Source organism: Syngnathoides biaculeatus, chromosome 12, assembly GCF_019802595.1.
Source record: "Syngnathoides biaculeatus isolate LvHL_M chromosome 12, ASM1980259v1, whole genome shotgun sequence".
Classification (NCBI taxonomy): Eukaryota; Metazoa; Chordata; class Actinopteri; order Syngnathiformes; family Syngnathidae; genus Syngnathoides; species Syngnathoides biaculeatus.
Genome location: NC_084651.1, coordinates 7,477,721 through 7,499,780, shown reverse-complemented (window position 1 = coordinate 7,499,780; position 22,060 = coordinate 7,477,721). Strand labels below are relative to the sequence as shown.

At 43.9% G+C, this 22,060-nt stretch overlaps 1 protein-coding gene and 1 long non-coding RNA gene across 3 annotated transcripts in view; one reads left to right on the top strand and one right to left on the bottom strand.

Annotated features, from left to right (window-relative positions):
* LOC133509634 (uncharacterized) overlaps positions 1-12,527 on the top strand; it is a 21,877-nt gene extending 9,350 nt beyond the window's left edge. For both annotated transcript variants that reach the window (XR_009797407.1, XR_009797406.1), the window contains 2 exons: positions 9,448-9,555; positions 12,394-12,527. This is a non-coding gene — a long non-coding RNA (uncharacterized LOC133509634). The remainder of the gene's footprint in view (positions 1-9,447; positions 9,556-12,393) is intronic.
* pgbd5 (piggyBac transposable element derived 5) lies at positions 7,379-22,060 on the bottom strand. Its single transcript, XM_061836863.1, has 7 exons — positions 21,108-22,060; positions 17,071-17,501; positions 13,923-14,057; positions 12,401-12,581; positions 10,979-11,176; positions 9,421-9,526; positions 7,379-8,234 (listed from the first exon to the last, which is right to left on the bottom strand). The coding sequence occupies exons 1-7, from the start codon at positions 21,499-21,501 to the stop codon at positions 8,039-8,041; spliced, it is 1,641 nt and encodes a 546-aa protein (XP_061692847.1). The 5' UTR covers positions 21,502-22,060; the 3' UTR covers positions 7,379-8,038.

Here is a 22,060-nt window from a genome sequence, read left to right as displayed (position 1 = left end):
ACAGCATGGGGACAAAAAGGACAAACAATATCTGACATAATATTTGCCACTCGAGATCTTACGACTAGAGTGGAAAAAGATACAAAATAAAGTGTTTGTATATTCAGTGTATTCAAAAAATGCAATTAATAAATTCATGACATTTGAATGAGTACAATTTGATTTTTACCTGCAGAAATGCTTTGTAAATTGCTTTAAGAAGTTTGTCTGTAAACGTTTATTTGGGTAGCATTTTTTAAAAATTTGTTTGTGCAATACGTTTCAGTTGGATCCATTTTTAAATGTATAAAAAATTTCCAATATTTAAGTATAGTATGAATATTCAAACTGTGCAGAGTGTTAAAGTACTTTTTGTGTTCAGATACCCGTTACTTAAAGTGTTATAGCACTGCTACAATGCTGCTCTTGGTTAGCCCTTCTGTGGCAGTTTGGAGTCTGTTACCATTGCGCTAAACAGACTGTAGTAAGGCAACACTTTTGTTTTTTTCCAATAACACGTCATTTTATTTATTTTGTTTAGATTGACGGCCAACGTCAACTGGAAGTAGCAATAAACAGCGAGAAGGAAGAATTGTTCTCTATGAGTTGCAAAATCTAAATGTCTTCCTTGTTATGTAACAAAGTAGAGTAAAATATATTGTATTATTGTAATTCCCAGCCTAGAGAGCGCACCTGGTTTCTTAGCCTCACCTATTACATTTGTAAAGGAAATACCATTTGGTACATACATACGCCGCAGCTGTGTAAAAGCCGCAAGTGCCCACATTGAAACACGAGATATTTACGAAGAAAGATAGTACATGGAGAGTTTAATGCTAGCACGTTAAAAAAAAAAAAAAAAAAACACACTGGTAAAAATCACTGAGACATAGCAGTAACACGCTAGCACAGCGCTAACAGGGCCGGGCCGGACCGGTAAAAGTCACTTCCTCGGCACATATACTCCACCGGTCTCACTCTTACCTTTTCTGCTCGAGTGCCCCCTTGCGGCCGTTAGAAAAAATGCACAAATTAGCCCATCGCCGCATAAACCGCAGGGTTGATAGCATGTGAAAAAAGTCGGCTTATAGGTCGGAAATTATGGCACATATTTGTAACATTTATATCTCTGTCAGTAATACTGAATAACAGCAATTGAGATTGACAAAATGTTAACAATCCTTGCATGTGTTGGGAGTTTATGTGTACAGTCATTGTATTAGTACACGATGGAGAAGGTTCCAAATTATGTATTTGATCACATACAATATTTACATTTAAATTCCGCTAAGAAAATGCTGGCTACAGCGATATATTTCTCCAATGTTATCTCCTGTGTGTTTTTTGCCCGTACTGTAGTTATAAGATTTTCCAATTTGTTTCCTATTGGTGAATGTTATGTTTATCCAGTAACCATGGTGTCCCCAAATAATTCCATATTGCAAATACAGAGTCAGCAAAACAATAGCCGAGACGTGTTAGACCTCCACTCCTAACCTTGTCCTAACCTCACGTCCTTCACGTTGGGTGGAGGGGCCTAGACATCGTGGAGACGACGGTTGTAAAGTTGGGAAAATCTCATGAAAACACCGGCACGCTTTTCATTCTGCTCGATGACTAATCTTTTATGATATCGTTTCAAAAAGAACAGAGAGGAAGGGGGGGGGGACAACGCCCATTTTTTTTTTTTTTTTGCTGCCAGCCATTAAAGGTGATTTGGCAGGATTAATGTCTTAAAGAAGCGAGCTGTCATGACTAACGTCCTCCCCATCACTTTTCATTGGTCGCTACGTGGATAAAAGTATTCACACCAACAGCAAAGTGGTTCACAAGCGTTTCACGCCTCCAAATAAATAAATAAATAAAATCCCTGGCCCTGCCATGTTATAGCCCAAATGTTCATGAAAATCGAGATTTTATTCCAAAAAATTATATTTACCGTAATTTCCGGCCTACAAGCCGTGACTTTTTTCACGTGCTTTCAACCCTGCGGTTTATGCGGTGATGTGACTAATGTGTGCATTGTTTTCCAACGGCCGCGAGGGGGCACTCGAGCGGAGAAGGTAAGGGTGAGACCGGTGGAATATATGTGCCGAGGAATTGACTTTTACCAGCTGTTAGCGTGTGCTAGCGTGTCACTGTCGTGTCTCGGTGATTTTTACCAGTATGCTTTTTTTTTTTAACTGGCCCTGTTAGCGCGGCGCTAGCGTTAAACTCTCTGTGTACCGTCTTTCCTTGTAAATGTCTTGTGTTTCAATCTGGGTTTCAATGTTGGCACTTGCGGCTTTTACACAGCTGTGGCCTATGTATGTACCAAATGGTATTTCCTTTACAAATGTACTGTGTGTGTCTTGTAACCAGGTGCGCTCTGTAGGCCGGGAATTACGTTACTATCATTGTAATCCACTGTAACATGATGCACAATTGGAACTTTAACATTGTATTTAGGAAAATAGAAAAAAAATAATGAATGTATTGAAATATATTGCATATATCACTTCATGCATCCATTTTCCAAGCCGCTTATTCTCACAAGGGTTTGCGGGAGGGCTGCAGCTTATCCCAGCTAACATTGGGGGGAAAGGCGGACTACACTCTCAACTGTTCGCCAATCAATCGCAGGGCACATATCGACACCATCACTGAGTGGGAATTGATCCCATGATGCCTGCACCAAAGTTAGCCGTGTGTACCGCTACATCATATAAGTTCAATACATTTTTATTTTTTGAAAATAAAAAGTCCTAAAACATTAAATGCCCAAGTACTTCCAAGTTAAATATACATAACACATGTACTGTAGGGGATTTTAAAAAATTTAATAAAATTGGCCACTATAATATTTGGACATTATCATACAACTTTTCCCACTTATGGAAAATCAACTCTTTATGCTTGTTTTTGGAATGTGGGTGTGAGTACCCAGGGAAAACCCACGCAAGCAAACATTGCAAGGTCCACACAGGAAGGAGTCGGGCCACAGTGGCCATCATATTTCCGTCGTGTAATCATATTCAAGAGTAATTACAGCTTTATTATTGTACATACAAAGCTAAATTAAACTAAGCTCAATTTTCATTTTGAAACTAAGCTATGACATAAAGTTTAATGATTATACATGGGCAGCACCTTTGTCCAATGTGAAATATTTATAACTGTACAAGCAAGACTTTAAGTAATATTTTACTGTAAAAAAAAAAGAGAAAAAAATGTAACCACTGTATGATTAAAAAAAATAAAATTACTCTCCACTTAACGACTCCTGCGAAACAAAGGTGACTAACTGTCATACAGGTTTAAAAAAAAATGTAAGCACTGCACATTTGCGCACTCACCTGACATGGGAGATGTGTGCTTCTTCTGCTTGGGAGGAGAGATTCTTCACATTTAGACTAAAAATCATATCATGGAGCGATGAACATTGAATCATTCTTTTTCTTTATTTTTTAATGCTCGATTTATTGTTCCTTCGGTTGTACTGCAATGAGTCGCATATACTTGACTGTGCGAGTGTACGTAAGTGTACGTAATGCTGTGAGCTGTTGCCATCTCCAGGTCATAGTGGGTATTACATCAGTTTTAATATGTGGAAAACTTAATTTCGTATTTAATTAATAAAACATTGTTCTTTGGCATTAAGGTGCCAACTGTGAATAGGTGTTAAGTAAATAATGGAAGATAAACGAAAATAAAAATATGCATATATAAATTTCAACTAAATATTGATGTGTTCACTGTTAGCATTAAGCTAGCAGACTTGTATTCTTACAAACTATATGGTTTGGTTGAACATTTTTCTGTTAAACTATGGTATATTAAATTATATTTTGGTGTATGCTTTGATGGTACGTTTTGCTGCCCCCTTTGTTAAAGTAGAGGTTGTTTCAAGGTTTTTTTTTTTAATTACCGGAACATCTAAGCTGTGCGAATTTCTGCCAGCCCATTTGTCATCATTACGTTAGCCTCAGTGTACTTTCATTACATAAAATAGTTTCGCAGAACATTTTGGTGTTTAAATAGACACAATCTTTGGCAATGTTGAGTAAACAACTTGAAGCAAAGACGCTGATTTGGAGATCTGTGCGAGCGATTAGTTTCCTCAGAGTGATGTTATACGATCCAATTTCTTGACAGCTAGAGTGAAAACAGGAACTAAGAAGTCCGTCACAAAGTGCCTTTAAATGCGTTTGTGTGTTTTAGTAAGTTTAAATGTGTTTAATGTATGTGAGAGGGGTAAAATTAATAATGGTCTTGCTACATCCCAGACCAGGAAATAATATTGTATTTTCTTAACAATGACTGACACAAAGGCTTTGTACAACTCGTCACCACACACATTTCTCTAATTTATTTGGTCCAGTTATAGTACACATTTCAACCCGGTGTTAACAATACATGCATACACGCACTCGCGCCCTCGCGTAACAACGCACGTCTGTCCGGCTCGTCGGTTGCACGAAGGGAAAAATGTTCTTTTCTTTTTCTACCGTGTTATTTCTTTTCTTTTTTTCACCTCCTCTACGTGGCTGCTGTCATAACATTGAAGTTGAGTTTATACTGATAGCACCCGGTTATGAGATTAATAAGTCCACCAAGTGTACGTGTGTTAGTCTGCGATCAATAGTGTCATGTGCGAGTGGGGTTAGTTAGCAAAGGTGCCCTGAGCTCAGTTTTCCATCATCAGAGCTGATTATTACATGTCTCGACTGACTTGGTGAACACGCAGATAAAGCACTGCACAAATACACACACACACACACACACACACACACACACACACACACACACACACACCACAATGAGATGTGCATACACACACATTTCACAACACGTGGACATCTCGTACCGCACGACTAGGGCCAGTAATTTCGTGTCAGGCACGTTTCCTCCAACATGTTCATTTAGTTTGGGTGGGGGTGGGGGTGGGGGGGCGAGAAGAGAGGCGCTGTTGGAATTATTACAGAAATTGAAATAAAATCACATTTTTGAGCCATTTGGTCTGACATATGTATCTATTCCAAATTGAAAAACAAATGTGGTAGATTACAAAAAAAGGGTGATATGAGGTTTGGTAAAGATTGTGTCAGGGCCAGCAAGGCCTTCCCTACTGTCTTAAATTAAAAAAAAAAAAAAAAAACATTTCTAAAACACTGACTTGCATTTCCAGCCTAAATTCATATTTTTGATTCAATTGGATTCATTGATTCCAATCAGATTTCAGCCTCTCTGTTTTACCACGAAAATGTAATTAGCCCAAGGTCGTATTAGCGATATGTTTATTTAACCAATCCGATTTGTATGGAAGTACATAAGTGCCACCAAGGTTTCATTTTATATTTACATTTTCAATCGTTGCTACAATTCGCTGTCTGAAATTCACTGTCTGTGCCACCTGGCAGGGTTACTTCAGGTCAGAACCGAACACCCAGCCAATCGCAGTTACGCTTTATTAGTATGTGACGTCACGTGACTAAGAAAGCGTAACTGCGATTGGCTGGATGTTCGGTTCGGTTCTGACCTGAAGTAACCCTGCCAGGTGGCACGACAGTGAATTTTAGACAGCGAATTGTAGCCGGTTGAATTGTTAGCATTGAAAAGTTACGCTGAAATATAACTATTGAAAATGCGATCACTTTACATTTCAAATTCAAATTCTGTCTTCTGTGGCATTTCAAATTTCAATCCTGGCGGCACTTATTTACTCCCATATATTTGAAATTGGTCCTCGATATTGTCAGCTATTTCTCTCCACTGATTGGTCGATCCGAGGAAAACGTGCTCTATCCCAAGTTCAACTAGCGAGACATATCTGTACACGTGAACACATTTAATAATCAGTGTCTTCGGTGAGTATGACGTTAGACGTAGATAATTCTTGATTCTAAACTGCTTCCAACACACACACAAAAAAAAAACAAACAAAAAAAAAAAACAGTTACCCATTTGAAATTTAGGGCACAGCAAAGTTGAAAAAGTCATTTGCGTCTATTAAGCCACACCGGTAAGTAAATCGTAAACATACACGCAACATAAACGGCAAAGACAAGTCTCGAAACGCGCACGTATCTGGCTGCAGGGTTTCGTTACCGCCAATGCTAAAACTCCCACATCAGTTTTACTGTCTGATGAAGATCGTAAACCGGGGGTCGCCGTGGCGACGACAAAGTCAATCCGCTTCCTATTTTATGCCAGCGTAGCTTCGACAACCCCACTTTTCTACTTACATATTGTTTGTTTAATCACTACTAAAATGTACTGTGTGCATGTGGGCTGTATTTGATATCGAAGTGACATGAAGTGAAGGTTACTGCAAGTGAGTTCGGGACATTTAGTCGATCACACGCACACACACACACACACACACAAGTGATCACGACATTGCTTTGGATTAGTGATATTAAAAAAATGACAATCTTGTGTCTGTGTGACGTACAGTCAGTGCGATTTGTAAACAAGAGAAACAGACAAACTATGGTGACGGCTAGATTACTGCCATTTGATTGGCTGAATTTCTTACATCTATATGTACAGAATCTTTCAGTTATATATATATATATGTATAATATCCGTTCTTTTGGGTCACCCGTTGATCAGTAACTGTTGGATGTGGAAATGGATATGAAAAAAATTGGTTGTATTACCTGGAACCATTTTTACGACACATTTTAGTAGGTAAAGGCGGATAAAGTGAGTTTTAACATTTTAATTGGTTGTATGTAATTAGTTGTGCCTCTGGAGCAAAAACAGTGACAAGTGAAAATGTAGGAATTTTGGGAAATCTGGGAATTCTTATGAATTTTTTTTTTTTTTTAAATATGGTTCCCTACAGGTTGTCACTCGGATGAAAAATTTGAAGTTGGAATGGTTTGACTTCTCAAGAAATATTAATGGACGACCCAAATGCGGTGGACCTTTGTTATTGGGGGTGGGGGGCGTGGGGGGTGTAACAGCAAATAGCTCAAATCCGCAGATTGTTGATTCTTATTGTAATCGCATCGAAAATTGTATTCATTTTAAACCTAAGAAAATTCTTGAATAAGCAGGGATAAACCACCGGTAAGCATTTTCACGGTTGGTTCCTTCCCAGAAATAACAACAAAACAAATGAAAAGAAAATTCACAAGGAGGGGAACTATGCGGGGGTCTACTGTATGTAAAATAGCTCTTGAATATTGGAACTTTACTGAGAAGTGTGGAATGTTTGGGGCATTGTGAGAATTATAGCAGTGGAAAATATTCCTTCATCCATTTTCCAAGCCGCTTAGCCTCACAAGGGTCGCGGGAGTGTGGAGCCTGTCCCTGCTAACTTCACGCGAAAGGCGGACTACGTCCTGAACTGGTCGCCAGTATATACCATAATTTCCGGCCTACAAGCGTTAGCACACCTAGTTATAAGCCTCGGTACACAAAGAGAGTTTAACGCTAGCTCTGCGCTAACGCTCGCCCCGCGCTAACGCTAGCCTGGCGCTAACACTAGCGCTGCGCTAGCATTGAACTCTTTCTGTGTACCGAGGCTGATAACCAGGTTCACTCTGTAGGCTGGGAATGAGTTGAACGATTTGAATTTTTGAACTTTTTTGAGAAATGTCTCATTCACTTTTTTGGGCAGGGTAGAAAATGGAGAATACTGGGGGCGAGGGGAGAATTTGGGTAAAGTGAAAAAATGGTTCCCAAAATTTCCTGTATTTTGTGAAGTTGAGCAATATGTAAGGAATGCTGGGAAAAAAAAGTGCATAAAAAAGAATTTTGGTGTACATTTTACCATTAAGAGTGGGGAAAGTACTACTGTGATGTCATCGTTTTGGCAAATCTTTTTGGTCATCATGCCTCTCCATCCCGCGACTGCTCCAACTGGATATGTGATGTTACAAACCATGTACAGTACAACCGATAAGGACCCGGGGACGACTTGGCACTGCTCCGCCACAAGGGTGGGGGGGCGGGACAGACACACACACACACACACACACACAAGTCTGTACAGGCGCGAGGAAGTGTGCGGATGTGAATGCGCGCGTGTGGAATTGGTCGGAGTGCGTGAAGGAACCCCGTCGTGGCCTCACGGCGTGGGCGAGCGGTCGTCGACGTCCAGCAGCTCCTTCACCAGTCTCTCGCCGAACTGCACCCGGCTGTAGCGCTTGACGGCGTAGGCGTCGGACATCTTGTAGAGGATGTAGGCGTTGTTGATGGCGATGCTGATGCTCAGCCAGAACACCTGCTGCCACGTCTTGTTGGGCTTGTGGAAGATGAAGTACCTGAACGCACACATCGACGCACATCCGAGTTAATAGACGCTCGCTGGATACTTCATTCGGGACACGCAGTCCCGACATGTTAAAAAAAATAAATGAGGAAAAAATATAAAAAGTTTGAATGACGCTACATTAAATATCTGTACAAGGATAAAAATACACAATCATAATAAATTGCACAAGAACAGTGATGTCTAAATATACAAGTTTAATATGTTTGGATCTTAGAGACACATGTCAAAATTCTCTTTCCCAATTGAAATGGATCGAAATGCCAATCGATTCAAAAAGCGGCATCATTTTTGTGACGCTTTTTATTCAGAAAAATAGATTTCATAAAGCAACAATAGTTGTATTCTGATGTCTAAGAAGAGTAATAATAAAAATATAATGCATTTTGATTCACATTTGGACACATTTTAACTTTACGACTGTAGATTGTTGTAGATTTTAAAAATATGATTTAACTATTTTTATTAGTACCATGGCTGATAACTGCATTTCTATTTGTATTTTTTTTTAATCTCTATCAGAAAGCTGGGGGGGGAGCTAGCGTTATTTTGCTGAAGCACCTCTGAACAACAACTACCGTAATTTCCGGCCTGTAAGCCGTGACTTTTTTCCACACGCTTTCAACCCTGCGGTTTATGCGGCGATGCGGCTAATTTGTGCATTTTTTTTTTCCTCACGGCCGCAAGGGGGCACTCGAGAGGAAAAGGCAAGAATGAGACCAGTGGAATATATGTGCCGAGGAAGTGACTTTTACCGGTCTGGCCCTGTTAGCGCTGCGCTAGCTTGTTGCTGTTGTGTCTCAGTGATTTTTACCGGTATGTTTTTTTTTTTAAACCGCTTTTTTTTTACCGTTAGCCCCGCGATAGTGTTAGCATTGCACTAGCGTTAAACTCTCTGTGTACTGTCTTTCTTTGTAAATATCTCGTGTTTCAATGTGGGTACTTGCAGCTTTTACATGGCTGCGGCCTACGTATGTACTAAATAATATTTCCTTTACAAATGTACTGGGTGCGGCTTATAACCAGGTGCACTCTGTAGGCCGGGAATTACATTACCTGGATTTTGATTGCGTTTCTAAGCAGTAAGTGAGGAAAATATCCATTTTGAATGATGTTTGACTCAACATGCGTTGAAGAATTGGAAGTGTTCCAGTACAACAGTGAACGGGCACACGTACTTGCTGAACTTGTCGTCGTATTTGCAGATGTAGCTGAGGTGCGCCGCGAAGGCCTCCACGGCCAGCGGACACGGAACCTCGCCGCTTTTCCTCTTGATGATAAGACCTGACACAAATGCGCATGCGACAGAGTCGGTGAGAAATTAAATTAAAAATGTGTCACTTGTAATTTCTAAACCATTGGTGACTTTTTTTTGTCTGGATTTTCTAGTAGTTAAAGATTATTTAGCACACAGCCGTTTATCGGTGTAAAATTAAAATGCATGAACAAATGTCTTACTTTATCAGCTATAATTAACTGATTACTTGGGCTGTGAGTGTTTCCTCTTTGGTTTTAGGTGATGAATGAATAATGCCAAGAAGAGAAATAAATGGAGGCAGGTGAATTCATGATTACAGGATTATGTAGATGAAACAGTCGGTAATTCATCAGCAGGAAAAGACAGTTTCCAAAAAAAAAAAAAAAAAAAACACCTCAGGGCTCCTGACTCCTTTATTCCGATTGTAGGTTACATAATAACCAGGCCGAATTTGAACCTTGTCCCAACTTTCTGTTCAAAGTCAAGTAAGGCCCAATTATCCAGAGCAATTAACGTGTTAATTTGGGATGGGTTAGGAATGATTTAATCAAGGCCGACTATGGTTATTGTTAAACCTGTTTGATACTCACAATCACAAATCCTTAAATGTGTTGTCAACACCGAGTTGGGCAGCGCCACAGACTGAACCAAAGAGCAACGAAAGCCAACCCTCGTGAGGGTAAGCGGCAAAGAAAATGGATGGATGGTATGAGTGTACCCTGCTTTTGAGAGTAGACAGTACTACCCAATACAAATTCTGCCTTGCAACAACAAGTGATGAGAGTAAGAAATTGTTCTTGGTAGGATTACATTTTTATTTGGACACCACAAGATGGTGGCCAATTACAACATGAAGCTCCTCTACTCACTTCAACTTTGTTCCTTGGCACAAAGACTCTACAAGGCGACTGCAAAGCAAAAATTCTTACACTGTACTGTTGCACCACTGACAGCATCCATCTATCCATCCATCCATTTTCTTAGCTGCTTATCCTCACGAGGGTTCTCGGAATGCTGGAGCCTATCCCAGCTGTCAACGGGGAGGAGGCGGGGTACACCCTGAACTGGTAGCCAGCCAATCGCAGGGCACCTGGAGACAAACAGCCGCACTCAACAATCACACCTAGGGGCAATTTAGAGTGTCCAATTAATGTTGCATGTTTTTGGGATGTGCCCGGAGAAAACCCACGCAGGCACGGGGAGAACATGAAAACTCCACACAGGCGGGGCCGGGATCGAACCCGGGACCTCAGAACTGTGAGGCCAACGCTTTCGAGCTGAGTCACGGTGCCGCCCCACTGACAGCAGTTTTACACAAATCAAATACAGTGAAGCCCCGTTTATCGTGTGTTTCACTGTACTTGATTTTTAACCGACAACCTTGCATGTTTGAGACCATAAAAAAATGTGACACAAAGAGACCACACAGAAAATATCACGATATAGCGGGGCAACAAGTACTACCAAGCAGAGCGTACCTTGTTTAGTGGGCGAGTACGCGTTGGTGAGGAACCTGAAGTGTCCCTTGTTGTACCAGCTGATGAGCGACATGCTGCCTTGCATCATGACCCGCCACTGGCCACGCTGGGCCGGTGTGGAGCTGCACACCAGCATGCTCTGAGGCAAACCCGTGCAGTCGCTCTTCCTGGTGCTCAGCAGACCGCAGCAGTAGATGTCTGCACAGGGACGCCAAGCGGAGTCACGCGGCCCTAAAATCACCTTCATTGCTTTCTTGCAGCCATTTTTTACTTCTTGGTATCCTGTCCCTTCATTTGTGCAATAACTGCTTATCCATCTGGCGTAATTAGATTGTAATAAACCTGCCAAACAAAGCCGTAACAAGCACCGTAGTACAGGTTTTGTCTGGTCTCATTAGAAAGACAAACTATTGATCGTCTCTCCAGACTTTTATTGGTCTTGAGGCTGCCGCTTTGCCCAATTGAGTTGAAAATGTCCTCGTCTCTTGTGTACCGCAAAAAGCTCACTAAGCTCACCGAATGAGGGTTTTTCTGCTGAATCACTCACGTCGAACATTTTTTCAGCAGCCAGCTGACCCACATCTGCTATTGTTGCTATCTAGTGTCAAATAATTGTCTTTCAATCAGCCCAAGCAATGCACATTTAAATATCCAAGGTGCATCTTTGTGCTGTAAATATGAATTTTTAAAAAGGCTTGCAAACATGACACTGAAGCTCTATTTTACTACATACTGGCCACAACATTAGGTACGCCTGCTGCACATTCCAAAAAGAGAACATTAAAAAAAAAACTGTCCTTAAACAGTTATGTTTACTCTAATGGTTGGCTTTTACAACACAATATTGAGAGCTATTTGTCATATTTTACCCCTTAAAATCAGCTAAATATTCAAAATTGTAGTGAATAGCATTAGCATGACTAGAAATATCATATATTGTGGTTAATATTGTGTGTATCAGGATAAATGTTTTCTGAAACAATGATGCAAAAGTATGGAAGTAAATATGTGTCGCCAGGATTTGAATTAAAAATGCCACTGAAAATGTTATGATGTAAAATTCACATTCACATTATTTCAAAATATGTATTGTATTTCATACAGCGAATTGCACCCAGTTGAATCTCAGGAGACTGAAAATATTGCGTTTGAATTTTAAAAGTGGAATTTTTTTTATTGGGCGAATTTGTTAACATTGCAAAGTTAAACTGAAATACAGTTCTTGAAAATGTGATCACTTTGAAATAATGTGAATTTTACAACATGAAAATTTCAGTGGCATTTTTAATTCAAATCCTGGTGGCACATATTTACTTCCATGCAAAAGGGGCTAATTATTTATTCATTGATGTATTCATTCTTTGTTTTATCTTTATCATGAATTGCGTGCATCATTTTATCGTGCCGTTGGATAGCGCCGACCTTGCTTGCTGAACTCCGTGAAGAGGCCGAGGCTGGTGATGGACGGGCCCGTGAAGACGATGGTGTTTTTGCCCGAGATGTTCTGGCACAGCTGCTTGGCCACCAGACTGTGCAGCTGAGGTTTGTTCTTCAGAGCCCCGAGGCCGTCCGCACCTTGGCCCTCCTTCAGATGCACGGAAATCTGCGCAGAAGGACACCAGACACGTCCATCCTTCTCGGCTGTGGTCGAGGACGCGGATTGCATACCAACATGTAGCCCGCCTGTGGCTATCCCGCTAAGTGGCCTGTGCGCGCCTAATGGATTCGCTCCATTAACTCATCTTCCTTCTCTCTGTTTCGACGTCAACACGAGTCAGAGCAGACGCATCAGCTGACTGGTAATCGTCAGTCAGAATTGAAAAGTATTCGCTGAACGAACCAGATGAGGTCTGCGACACCTTACGCGGGAAAAGCTATGTTATCGCAACTTTTTGAAACGATGCGAGCACAATCGGTTGTGTGGCAATCAGCAGAAAGCTCGGTTAATTCGATCTGAGCTAATTTGTTGGCTCGACGGGCTTCAGTTATGAATCAATACAGCCGATAACTGTATGGACAGTTTTGTGTCGCTGTTACACAACAAGGAGGAAGCATCCATTTTCTTTGCCGCTTACCCTCACGAGGGTCGCGGGGAGTGCTGGAGCCTATCCCAGCTGTCAACGGGCAGAAGGCGGGGTCAGCCCTGAACTGGTCGCCAGCCAATCGCAGGGCACATCGAGACAAACAGTCGCAGTCACAATCACACCTATGGGCAATTTAGAGTGTCCAATTAATGGTGCATGTTTTTGGGATGTGGGAGGAAACCGGAGTGCCCAGAGAAAACCCAATCAGGCACGGGGAGAATATGCAAACTCCACAGAGGTAGGGCCGGGATCGAACCCGGGTCCTCAGAACTGTGAGGCCAACGCTTTACCAGCTGAACCACTGTTCCAAGGAGGAAGCAAGTATTGTAATTTCCGGCCTATAAACTGTGATTTTTTTTTCAGATGCTTTCAACCCTGAGGCTTAAGCGGTGATACGGTTAAGTTGTGCATTTTTTCTAACGGCCACAAAGGGGCACTCGAGGAGAAAAGGTAAGAGTGACACCGGTGGAATATATGTGCCGAGGAAGTGACTTTTACAGGTATGTTTTTTTGGTTTTAGCCGGCCCTATTAGCTCAGCGCTAGCCTGTTGCTGCTGTGTCACTGCTGTGTCTCAGTGATTTTTACCAGTATGGTTTTTTTTTTAACTGGTCCTGTTAGCTACAGTTAGCGCCCTGCTAGGGTTAGCACGTTGCTGCTGTGTAACTGCCGTGTCTCGGGGATTTAGGTATGTTTTTAACCAGCCCTGTTAATGTTATCCTACCGTATTGCTACTGTGTAGCTGCTGCAGCTGTTTTTTTTTAACTGTATGTTTGTTTGTTTGTTTTTTTTTTTGCAAGCCCTGTTCGTGCTAGCGTGTTGTTGCTATGTTAAGCTAAGCTAAGGTACACACAAACTGTACCTGACAGATGAATCCGGTGGAGGTGCACTGTCGAACCCAAAGGCTGAACTTCCTCTTCTTCCTCTTCCTCTGCTCACGTTCCGTGCAGGTGCTGATAAAGACCGGGTCCTCGTCGATCAAGGGTTCATGAAGAACCTGCCAATCAAAATCCAAATTTTTACCGTTCAAACAACCAAATGTGCGCAGTTAACACAAAAGTTTGTCATTTTGGGGAATCTTGACATGTCGCTAATGATTGCATAAGAGCTTCTTTGGCCTTTTATTTAAAAAAAAAAAGCCAACTAGAACAGCTTGAAATTGTGGCAGGTGTATTCTGGCACCCATTTAATATTAGTTTGAATGACATTTACAGTTGTATCTTGATGAGCACACTTAAGCAACCATATTTTTTATATTTACATGATGAAAAGATCTGTCAAAAACTTAAAATTGAGTAATGCAAGTTAAAAGTTTTGCTTCATTATTTATGAAGGTCTTTTTTTAAAATCAACTCATTCAAACAAAAGTGTGAAAGTTTTTATAGTCACTGCCTGCGTCGTTTATTTTTGCTTCAAAGAAAATCTTGCGCTAAACCGTCCTGTAATTCTTTCATTATTCATTTGGAATATTATATAATTGTTCTGCCGCTTCGCCAAGCATTCCTTTGGAGAGCATTTCCCCGTTTGTTTGTTTTGTGTTTTCCAAAGTGGAAAAACGGTTTGGACTGTGCTCGGGGTGGGGGATTTCTGCGCAGGACCTCACTTGTACTGCTGCGTCCAAAAGATATATTTTAAAAGTCCAAACGTGGAACATTATGTAATTCTTCCTTGCCCCGCATGTTTATCCTCACATTCGTTACTCTAGCAACTGGTTAGGTCGGTTGACTCCTTTGGCCCAAACAAAATTGGATTAGAAGCACAGTATCATATTTTTAGTTGGTAATAATTAGCATGCTAAGTAATGCTACAGTGTACAGCAGGGGTGTCAAACTCATTTTTGTGGCGGGCCACGTTGTAGTTACGAATTCCCTCGGAGGGCCGTCATGGTGAAACCATAGAAATCCTGAATCTCCTCATCATATTTACATATGAAATTTATGAACTAGTTTTGGAATCATAAATCAAGGGTAATGGGTTTTTCAACCATTGTTCATGTCTGGTAACACAAAAATGCTTAGAACATCTCAACATTATCATTTGTCATATATGACAATTTGAAATGTTGGGACATATTTTCACAAGAATCAGGGATTTTGACACCGATGATTTGCCTTCGCGGGCCACATAAAATCGTGTGGCGGGCCAGATCTGGCCCCCGGGCCTCGAGTTTGACACCTGTGGTGTACAGCATGATATAACGAGTCCCAATAACATATTTGAACAAGTTCTCAGTGTGGTGCAGCGCAGTGTTGGAATCTAAATCCACACGAATAAATAGATTACCTCTCACAGTGTCAATTGAACCTGAGCAATATTTCATCATGAATTTAATAAGGGGAAACTTCAAACTCGAGCTTTCTGGGTGAAAGTGAGTGAAATAGAGATTTTTGGACAAGCGTGGCACCCGCTGGCACGGACGTCTAACAGATAAAATAAGCTGGCCTAGATGCACGACTCCCTTCTCGTGCCGCACACGCGCCTCCGAATGCGACGTGCCGACTGCACTCGGAGTGACGTTCCTTGCGGGATTCGCTCGGCTCGACCTCGATCTCGGGGGCACGTTCCGTTGCGTTATCTCGTTTAACATGCGCCGCAAAGTGCAATTTCATTTTCGCAGCTATTGTGCGGAGATGAGAAGAGTCCGGGAAATAAAACGTTCCTCAAGAACTACCTCTGACTCAAAGAAGACATTGGTTCGGTTCTGAATCTAATTTTTGGTTCTTTGCCCTCAACGGTACCCAACTGTTGTGACGCTACTGATAAGTGACTAACCCAAAGTCTCATAAGACCTTTTGGGGTGTTTGAGGTTTGTTTTGTGAGACATTTCAGAAATGTTGTACATTGTATTGCTTTAGGCAGCACGGCGAATCAGCTGTAGAGCGTTGGCCTCACAGTTCTGAGGACCGGGGTTCAAATCCTGGCCCCGTCTGTGTGGAGGAGCACTCCGGTTTCCTCCCACATCCCAAAAACATGCATTCTTTGGAAACTAAATTGGCCCTAGGTGTGATTGTGAATGCCACTGTTGTCTGTCACTATGTGCCGTGAGTTTGACTAGCAACCTGTTCAGGGTGTACCCCGACTCCTGCCCGTTGACTGGGATAGAGTCCAGTACTCCGCGACGCTCGAGAGGAAAAGCGGCTCAGAAAATGGATGACTTTGGGGTTCTTGACTGTAGATTTATTTTGACAACTCAGATCCAGCAGATGACGCTGTTGCCCAAAAGATGCGTGTGTAGGGATTTTTTATTTTATTTTTTTTTGGAAAATGAATATACAGGTTTGTTGTTCTGTTTTTGGAGGGACTTTGAATGTTTCTGACCTGTTCTACCAGCTGTCCCTGTCTGTTCACGCTGTGTGGGGCAGGGAGCGCTCTGCCCCAAGTTACTGAGAAAATGGAAGGATTTAGAGCGGCTACCATCTTACGCTACCCTGAAAACGCCCCATCTCGTCATATCTCGGAAGCTAAGCGGGTTTGACCCTGGTTAGTACTTAGATTGGAGACCACCTGGGAATACAAGGTGCTGTAAGCTTGTCTCCCCGACTAAAATCCAGAGGGGTTGTGTCAGGAAGGGCATCCGGCCTAAAACTGGAAACAAATATGCATTCATCTAGGATTACAAGCTGTGACGACTCCTAATGGGACAAGCCGAAAGGAAAAGAAGAGCGGCTACCACTGTAGAAGTGTTAAATCTTCATGACTTATTTTTGCACTCTCGCATTTAGTTTGGCCTGTTTTACTGCCACTTCTCTCAGACGTCAGGGGGTAAAGCAGGGCAAGAAACAATTTGCAAGCGAGCTGTTCTTTCTTTAAATACGAAAGGGTGAAAATAAGTCTTACGTCCAGATTTAAACAGTTCTAGAGATTTAGACGCTCTAATTCCCACAAGTGAGGCATTCTAGAAAAACGGGACCCCGAATAAAGAATGACTCCAGAACAGCTCGCTTTGGACATTAACGAGGAACAGAAAATAAACGGATGTATTCATACGTAGACTATTCGTGTGCACCCACCTGGGTCTGCGAAGGCCTGAACGTGCAGCTAAAAGCCTGCTGCAGTGAGTCCAGGAAGGGTTGGATCTTGTACAGGCCCTGGTTGCTTCCCTGCGAGGGCCTGAAGGCCACAATGTGGAAGTACTTTAGGATCTTCTCAAAGCGCGCCTGGCTCATTTTCAGCGCAATGCTGCGGTTGCTGAAAAAGCCCGAGCTCCATATGCTGAGCACCGACTCGCAGTGGTGCACGCTGGTGGACGTGACAAAGCCCACGAAGGCCTTCATCTCCTGGGCCGTGACGGGACGCCAGCCCTCGTCCGGGCCGAAGCGCTCCTGGAACTTCTTGGCGTACATGTTGGTCTGCGTCACCATGTTTTGGATGCAGTTGTCCGGGACGAAGAGCTGGAAGAAGTCGAGAGCGCTGGCGGTCGCCGGCATCTTCTGAGCGGGGCCTGCAATACGACAATGGAGAGAAGGAATTTTTGGGGGGGGATCTTGTCGAGAAAAAAATAGGGGCAGTTTTGCAGTTTTGAAGCGATGACTTTTGTGACACGTGATAAACCCTGAAACTGGTAACAGGGCCCATGCCTACTCAGCATCATTCTAAAATACATATTAAGACCCAACGATTCTTTTCTTCCGTAACAGTTTCTAACCTGCTTTTCGGATTTGTTCCTCGTTATTTCGGAACGCGAGACTATGGTCCTCAGTCGGAAAAGGGTGGCGTGCCCTCTCCAGGTCGGGGATGAGATCCTTCCCCAAGTAGAGGAGTTCAAGTATCTTGGGGTCTTGTTCACGAGTGAGAGAAGAGCGGAGCGGGAGATCAACAGACGGATCGGTGCAGCATCTGCAGTGATGCGGATTTTGTATCGGTTCCGTTGTGGTAAAGAGGGAGCTCAGTCGAAAGGCGAAGCTCTCAATTTACCAGTCAATCTACGTGCCTCCCTTCACCGATAGGCATGAGCTGTGGGTCGTGACAGAAAGAACAAGATCCCGGATACAAGCGGCCGAAATGAGTTTCCTCCGCAGGGTGTCCGGGTTCTCCCTTGGAGATAGGGTGAGAAGCTCGGTCATCCGGGAAGGACTCAGTGTCGAGCCGCTGCTCCTCCGCATTGAGAGGAGCCAGATGAGGTGGCCGTGGGATCTGATTCGGATTCCTCCCGGACCGGTGGCCTCCCTGGTGAGGTGTTCCGGGCACGTCCCACCGGAAAGAGACCCCGAGGACGACCCAGGACACACTGGAGGGACCGTGTCTCTTGGCTAGCTTGGGAACGCCTCTGGATCGCTCCGGAAGAGCTGGAACAAGTGGCTGGGGAAAGGGAAGTCTGGGTATCCCTGCTGAAGCGAATTCCCCCGCGACCCGAAAAATAAAGGATGGATGATGGATGGATATTTCGGAATGTATTCCACGCATTTACGACACAGTCAGTGGTTTAGCACAATGTTATCTCCGTGCACACACACTCCGTCGTGTATCAGTGGATACGGGCGGCTAACAAACTCGTACGAGGCGGCCGAATTAAAGATAAAGAGAGCGGCCGGGGTGGTACAAAGTAAGACGTGGGAGGACGGCAGAGCGGCACGAGACCGCCCACTCAACTGATGGCTCCGTTCGACTTGAAAGCTGGAAGTAGGATTCAGCCAAAAAGCAATCACTCCTTGTGCTGTGACTCACCAACTGTCCTTTCTTCCTCCTGGCAGGAGGGAATCCAAGAGCCCCAGAAGCGGAGGAGGATAATGAAATTATTTCATGTGGTGCTGAGCAAATATGCATTTTGTTCCCTGTGGGTTTAACCCCACGCAGCCCTGACGGGGCACTTTATGTCTGGACTACGTGACTCTGGCTCAACTGAAACGAAGTACAGTACTTCGATCAGCGGATTAACAAATTAATTTCCCATAATCTGCCTGGACACATGAACTACGTACTTCAATTTAGCTCGCATGATTATCGGGACTTATGTTGAACGTGTACAGTGCAAGGCGGCACTGGAGCCAATCCCAGCAGACTTTGAGCGGATTCTAACATCTGGGTGAGATGGGGGGCACCACCTGCTCTTGTTGCCAGCCAGTCAGAGGGCACATATGGGCAGATAAGATTTTTTTTTTTTTACTTGCATGGCATGCACTCTTATTTATAATAATATTCATTTTCTGTTATGTGTAGTGGCGGCAAGGTGATTCAGCTGGTAAAGCGTTGGCCTCACAGTTCTGAGGACCCGGGTTTGATCCTGGCCCCGCCTGTGTAGAGTTTGCATGCTCTCCCCGTGCCTGCGTGGGTTTTCTCCGAGCACTCCGGTTTCCTCCCACATCCCAAAAACAGACAACGTTAATTGGACACTCTAAATTGCCCATAGGTGAGTGCGACTGTTGTCTATCTCCACGTGCCCTGCGATTGGCTGGCAACCAGTTCGGGGTTTACCCCGACTCCTGCCCGTTGACAGCTGGGATTAGGCTCCAGCACTCCTCGCGACCCTCGTGAGGATAAGCGGCAAAGAAAATGGATGTTATGTGTAGTATTCCCGACACATTGCATAACACTGACGACCATTAAAACAAGGCGCGCGGACCAGGCCGGTCGGGGGTTAATCTCTTAAAAGCGAATGAATGATCAGCGTTTTAAATCCGCTACTACGACTACATCCCGATTAAGCGCTTACATCACTTTTTAATCTTGGTCCTCCTCCTTCACCCTGAGATGAAGATAAGGAAAGCTTGACCTGGAGTGACTCAAAACACACACACAAAGCGCCACATTTCAGAAAACCGGATGGCATTTTAAAGCAAAGCTGACTTGATTTCTGGCTTTTTGACAGCAGCTAATGATTCATGTAGATGCCGCACTTCCCTCCTGTGGCGGGTGGGCCATCACTTAAATGATACTCGGCTGACATAAATATAAAAAAAGACTGCAAGAAGAAGTCTCAGAATAGTTGAGACCTCGTATTGTCTCACAAAGAAAAATCTTTCGCTGAACAAAAATAAGGACACACCTTGCCCATTTGAGGTTTTTGGAGTGTGGATCATCCTGGCGGATGACCGCACTCGCGGCGGTTGTGCAAATACACGACATGCTGCACAAACACGACAAACCTGCTAAGTCAAAGACAAAAACTTTGAACCCCCGTCCATCCATCCATTTTCTTTAGAATTTCTCCTCATCCGGGTCAGAACTAGGTAAGCTTCTTCCGACCAATTGACAATTCAGTCTTCAATGAAGCTGACATGTACGTTTTTTTGGATCGCGGGAAGCTGGACTAGCCGGAGAACACCAGAGCGAAGGGGATCTTCAACCCTGAACGTAAGAACTGCAAGGCAGACATGCTGACCGCTAGCGTACTGTGCTGGCCGCAGTGCACAATGACAAAAATGAAATCGGATGGAGACAAAATCCACGTTGGTGCCTTGCAAGTCAAGCGCGTACATAGCTGGTTGTCATTTTATACTAAATGCACAAGTCAAGATGCTCTGTCAGATCACACCAATATTAATTTGTCAATAAGACAGTCAAAATATTAAAGACATCTCTTACTATTATACAGCGCAAACTACAATAATAAAATCACTTTATTTTCTATTCTGCTTAGCCTGTTCTGGGTCGCGGGTGACTATCCCAGTTGCCTTCAGTCGAAAGGCTGACTACACCCTGAACTGGTCGCCAGTCACCGGACGCACTGGACCTGGAACCAAAGGCGGAGAGTGAACCACTACACCACCAGTGACTTAATAAAAAAAAAATAAGTCAAGAGCATTTTGAATATGGTATTGGATCCCCCTAATATGGTGCCAGTTTAATGAACATTAATATCTACTGCAATGTTGTATGTAGGGTTGGGGGCTGGGGGGGGGGGGCACAGCATGCATGCACGCGACAACATGAGCTTTAAAGGCGTGAACACAGCAATTAATGATGCAGCGTCACCCCCCCCCCCCCCACGCAACCGCATCATGTCAAATGCGCTCGGGTTGCCGTCGTGGCCGCCGCCGCCGAACGGGCCGTCATAAAACGTGACAGTGTTGTGAGTGGCATGTGACCTTCTTTCTTCATCTCGCCTCACCGTAGGAGCCTTTATACGGCGGCACCGTGACATCCTGCAGGGTCTCCGTCCAGCCTTCCTCCTCGGCTTGGCTGCGGGACAGAGCACCGGGCGGACCGGGGCTTCCTCCCCCGCCGCGTGAGCTCTCCCGGTCGGCCCGCCTCTGGTGGTGCTGGTGCTGGTGTTGGTAGTGGTGAGGATGATGATGATGACGGTGGTGGTGGTGGGGCTGTTCCTCCTCGCCCGCCTCGGCGATGGAGTTGTCCGAGTCCGAGTCCCCGGAGGTGCTGTAGAACGGGTTGTCGCTGCTGTCGTCCCCGGACTCGCCGAACACGTCGTCGGATATCTGCAGGCTCTCGTAGCGGGAGCGGGCCGCCTCCAGGAGGGACAGCGCCTTCCGGCCGCACTCCGCCATCTCTCTCCGTCTTTGCGGTGGTGGCCGCGATCCGATCACTCCCTCGGTCCTCCCTCCTCAGCGGAAGTCGTCACGATCTTTGAGGATGGCGCCACCCTCTCCTGTCCGTGATGGATCGGGAGCACCTGTCTCGTTTTTTTGGCGATCAGGGGCAGGTCCGCCTCGGGGATTCTGGGACGTTTGCGCCCCCTGGTGGGAAAAACCCATTGATGCGTTGAAATAAACTGGGAAATAATGATATCGACTCGAAAAAAACGCTGATTTTTGAATCATTCAACTTTGTCAGTGTCAATTTTGTTAATGAGGGTGTCTGCGAGGATCCTGTCAACGTGGCGTTCAAAAATGCACTTTTCCCGAGTCTAAAATATGAGTTCTCCGACTACCCGGTGTTCCTTGAACGCTTCATCCTGCATTGCACGACAGTCTTACGGCCCTGTAAGATTTATTCCCTCGTATAAAATCACATAAATGTTATTTAGCACATGCGAATTTACAACATGGCGTGAAGAGTACTGCCGGTCAACGCCATTAGCAGATTACTATGACACGATAGAGGAAA

Coding starts and splice junctions, on each gene's coding strand:
- pgbd5 (XM_061836863.1), bottom strand. CDS start 21,501: ATGGCGGAGTGCGGCCGGAAGGCGCTGTCCCTCCTGGAGGCGGCCCGC. Junction 17,502..21,107: donor GCCGTATAAAGGCTCCTACG/GTGAGGCGAGAT, acceptor GTCGTATTGCAG/GCCCCGCTCAGAAGATGCCG. Junction 9,527..10,978: donor GTACTCGCCCACTAAACAAG/GTACGCTCTGCT, acceptor CATTTGTGTCAG/GTCTTATCATCAAGAGGAAA.